The sequence below is a fragment of the Apaloderma vittatum genome, unplaced genomic scaffold (assembly GCF_000703405.1).
Source record: "Apaloderma vittatum isolate BGI_N311 unplaced genomic scaffold, ASM70340v1 scaffold952, whole genome shotgun sequence".
In the NCBI taxonomy this organism is placed as follows: domain Eukaryota; kingdom Metazoa; phylum Chordata; class Aves; order Trogoniformes; family Trogonidae; genus Apaloderma; species Apaloderma vittatum.
The window spans coordinates 23,005-27,064 of NW_009705114.1; the positions used below are offsets into that span (position 1 = coordinate 23,005).

The window sequence follows — 4,060 nt, forward strand, 5'->3', positions numbered from 1 at the left end:
TCTTAGAATGGTCTTGCAGCACCTTTAATTGCACTGTGATCTGATCCAGACAGTTGGGAAAATGTTATTCATGCAGATTTGACCCAACTGGATCAACTGTGCAGGAAAAATACTATTACCCGTAGCTTGGTGTGTATGATTAACATAATGACATATGTCAGGTGCAATATAACTTGGTGAAAAAGTCTGCTGATGTACTGAACATATCCATTCACAGTATTGGTTCTTTCAAACTGGGCCTATGCAACTTATATGTTACCTACCCCAGTATACACAACACTTGTGTTAGGATTAAGAGAGTTACCACAGATAAAGCTCACTAAAACTTAAAGACAAGTCTAGCTTCAAGTGAAAGAGGAGGGTATTGGAGAGGATATCATTGCTCCTTAAAAACTGTATCTCTGTGTGCATCATTCTAGCTTCGACATCTAAATGACATCTAAATAAATCTGGCTCCATTCACAGATCATGATAGATCATAGAATCATAGATTACTAGGTTGGAAGGAACCTCAAGGACTGTCTGGTTCAACCGTTCTTGGTAAAAGAACAATTTGGAGAAGATGGCCCAGCACCCTGTCCAGTGTAGGTAGACTGATGAGTGCAAACACTAGCCATGCTTCTGAATTTCTTCAGGTTTGGTTTTGGATTTTTCTCATCCTATCTGGGTTCAAATCACTTTGTTCTAGAGATGCAGTCACCTCTGGAAGCCTTGTAGGTCTGTTTGTAGGGATTCACTTACCTTAATATGCTTAACTGCGAGGCAAACTGTAGTAGCAGGATACTAATCATTCACTAACAAATCTGACTGGTCCCTGGACAAAGCCCATCTCTTGTCATCCCAGCCTGGATTCGCAGAGATGCCAAAGAGTCCTTGAAAGTCTCATGGTAGTGAATGAGTGGGTGCTGTTTGAGTCCTGGAAGAAAGCTCTATATATCTCCATAATGCTCCTTGCTACTCCCTGAGTGTCTGCTCTCTAGGGACTCTCAAGCTAGTTAGACATCTAGTGTGACCCAGTGTGGTTGTTCTTATGTTTTTACAGAGTGTAAGCAGGACTAACGTGCATCCCTCTGCACCTGACTGTAGACATGCTCCTCTATACAGAGTCCTATTTCCTGACATAATGAAATGAGATAGAGTACAAGCTCTTTCCAGATTAGCTTTTTGATTTCTCTTTTAAATCATTAACAATTCACAAACATGACAAAAGCTTGCCCAGGAGATGACGAATGACCACCACTCCCCACTCACAAGTACTGGAAGACAGAAGTACATATTTGGAGTGAAAACAGAGTTCCATCAAGTGCTAACATTCACCTGGACATGGGAAGATTTCACATTTATTTCTGGATTATTCTGATGGCTCTTTTGTCTAGACTAGGCATTCATGGGTACATTTTGAAAAAAACCTAGAACAGGAGATATTCATTGTATTTAAAAGCACATTCACAGCAGTCCCTCTTAACCCTGCCTTCACCCTCTGCCTTATGGTGACTGAATCACTGAAAAAATGACTCACGACATTTTCCTTCTTGAGACTAGATTTGCATCAGAACCATTTTTACTGATATCTAATCATTTGATTTTAGACACTGGGAGAAATCTTTAATCCCAGACTAGGCACAATATTTACTTATATATTTAAACAGAGTTTTCAATCTGTAATTTATTTTTTTTTATTTAAAAAGGAACCAGACAAAATCTACACTTTACTCAAGCAGTAACAGAAGAAAAAAATAACATCTCTCATTACATCTGCTCAATGCTAAAACTACTTCATTTAAAATAACAGCAGTGTCAAAAAATAAAACAAATCTTAACCATAGCTACATATTTAAGCTTTCCTTTTGCAATTGCTTGAGGCTCAGTAATGCACAATATTGAAAGTGAGTGTTATGAAATTCTGAATCTGGAGGTGAGCAGACACTATGTGCCACCTACTCTACCATTTTGCTTCAGAGATTTGACTTAATGAGAAATATACAAATGCAAATAAAATGGCTTTCCCCTCCTGGCATTTGGCAGGGATACAGGAGTGCAACAGAAGAGCAGAGTACCTAGAGACACTTGCTTCTCAGAACTGTGTTCAGAAAGAATAGAAAGCATTTAAATTCAAAACAAACCATCTGTGACAGCCCCTAAGCACTGCCTCATTTCAAAAAGTGCAAGTCTGGGAATGAAAGTGAAACTCTACGTAACCGTCAATTAAAATAATCTAATATCAACTTTTCTGCCTTTGAGGGGAGGATGGGCACAGGTTTTCTGGAAGCTCAAAATTTTCATTTCCTTAGCATATATTTTACGGTTCAGGAGAACTGAATCACATCTGTAGCCAACATATGTTACACACCCCATGGTAGAAAAGGTGATGGAAGAGGCACTATCATTGTGGCTCAGCTCTCAGCAATTCATATCCACGACTGTTATAAGAAAATGTAACTTCACATCAAAATTAATTATAAAAACATTTCTAAGGGAAGAGAGAATTCATATTAGAAACAAGGTGTTCACCATTCCCTATTTGTGAAATCTGAAATACTGTGTCTTAGACAGTTGCATTCAGAAATGAAAACCAGATCAGAATTACTCAGATCAGAAACAAACAAGCAGTGGCAGCATAGCCAGGGTAAGTAGAAACACATGGAAATTCCTGCTTGCCCAAGCACTACATATATGCTATACGTTGGCTGGCTACATCTTTGGATTTACAGGATCTAAATCAGATCAAAATACGGTCCTCAGAGCATTCAAAAGGCAGTTCTGGGAAAGCGTCCAGAGGAATTCAGTCCTTAACTATGAAGACTCTGTCATTTTATAAGATATCAGTTGCAGACTGAAAAAATGTATATTGTTAGGCAGTAAAATTACAGTTTTATTTCTTATTGAATTTTGAGCTACACTGCAAGTTGTAGAAAATACTCAGCTAATAGAATGTTATGTATATTTACTGAATCTGGAAAATACCCCGAGGACAGCAGCTCTCAGTCCTGCCAGGTTACTTTCCATAAGCATTGAGTTACACTTACACATGTGTGAATACCAAGTGTGTTTCAAGGCCTCCCATTTTATTGCTATTTAGTAAGCCATTTTGTCAGCTGAATGAGTATATAGTTATTTAAAAATGTGAAAACTTGAAAGGAATTTTAAATACTGTTTTATCAATATTCAGGTGTTTATTTATGGTTAAAATAAGATAGTACAGCAGCCGTCCAAACTCTGTTTGCCTTGAATATGAAAAATCATAGAATCATAGAATCATAGAATGGCCTAGGCTGGAAGGGACCTTAGAGATCATCTAGTCCAACCTCCCTCTTTTAGGCAGGGACGCCACCTCTCGACTAGACCAGGTAACACATGGGGACCAAGCGGGAATACCCCACCATAGTCAAAGTCTGGTTGCAGGATTGGACCATAACAGGGAGAAATCACTGTATGCTTTTTGAGCAAATCACGGACTTACTGTGAGCAGATCTACTGACAGATTTATTCCCAGGGCATGGCTGTGGCTGCTGAGATCTCAGCCTTACTTCTTTACTTCCAGGTACTCTTTTCAAGATGAAGAAGACATGTTCATGGTGGTTGATCTTTTACTTGGAGGTGACCTGCGTTACCATCTGCAACAGAATGTCCACTTTAACGAAGGAACTGTTAAGCTGTACATTTGTGAGCTGGCACTTTCCTTGGATTATTTGCAGAGATACCACATCATCCACAGGTGAGTAAAATTCATTCAAGGGACAGGCTGCTTTCTTTTGACAGAGCAGAGGAATTTTACAACATATCTGATTAAATGGTTCTCTTTATTCAAAAATGCTGAAAAATTTTCATTGTTATCCAGATACCAAACTAAACTATGCTGTACCATAGATCTTTCAGTGCCCAGGACAAACCAGTTCCTCCAAATATGTTGTCTCTGTCTCATCCACCTACCAAAGCTGCCTCATGATTTTGCAATAAAGAACCAAAAAAAAAGTATGATCTTACTTTCTGAAGAGGGAGGATCCATATGAAATCCCTGATCTGAGGTACTGTGGTAGATGGAATGTTCTGTATTACTGAG

At 38.7% G+C, this 4,060-nt stretch overlaps 1 protein-coding gene across 1 annotated transcript; it reads left to right on the top strand.

Moving 5' to 3' along the window:
* Positions 1 to 3,354: 3,354 nt before the first annotated feature.
* Positions 3,355 to 3,715, top strand: LOC104270794 (serine/threonine-protein kinase 32B-like; the record flags this gene model as incomplete). The annotated part of the gene is made up of 2 exons (XM_009865259.1): positions 3,355 to 3,461; positions 3,542 to 3,715. Coding segments are annotated over exons 1-2 (281 nt in total), but the record flags the coding sequence as incomplete, so codon positions are not given.
* Positions 3,716 to 4,060: the final 345 nt, after the last annotated feature.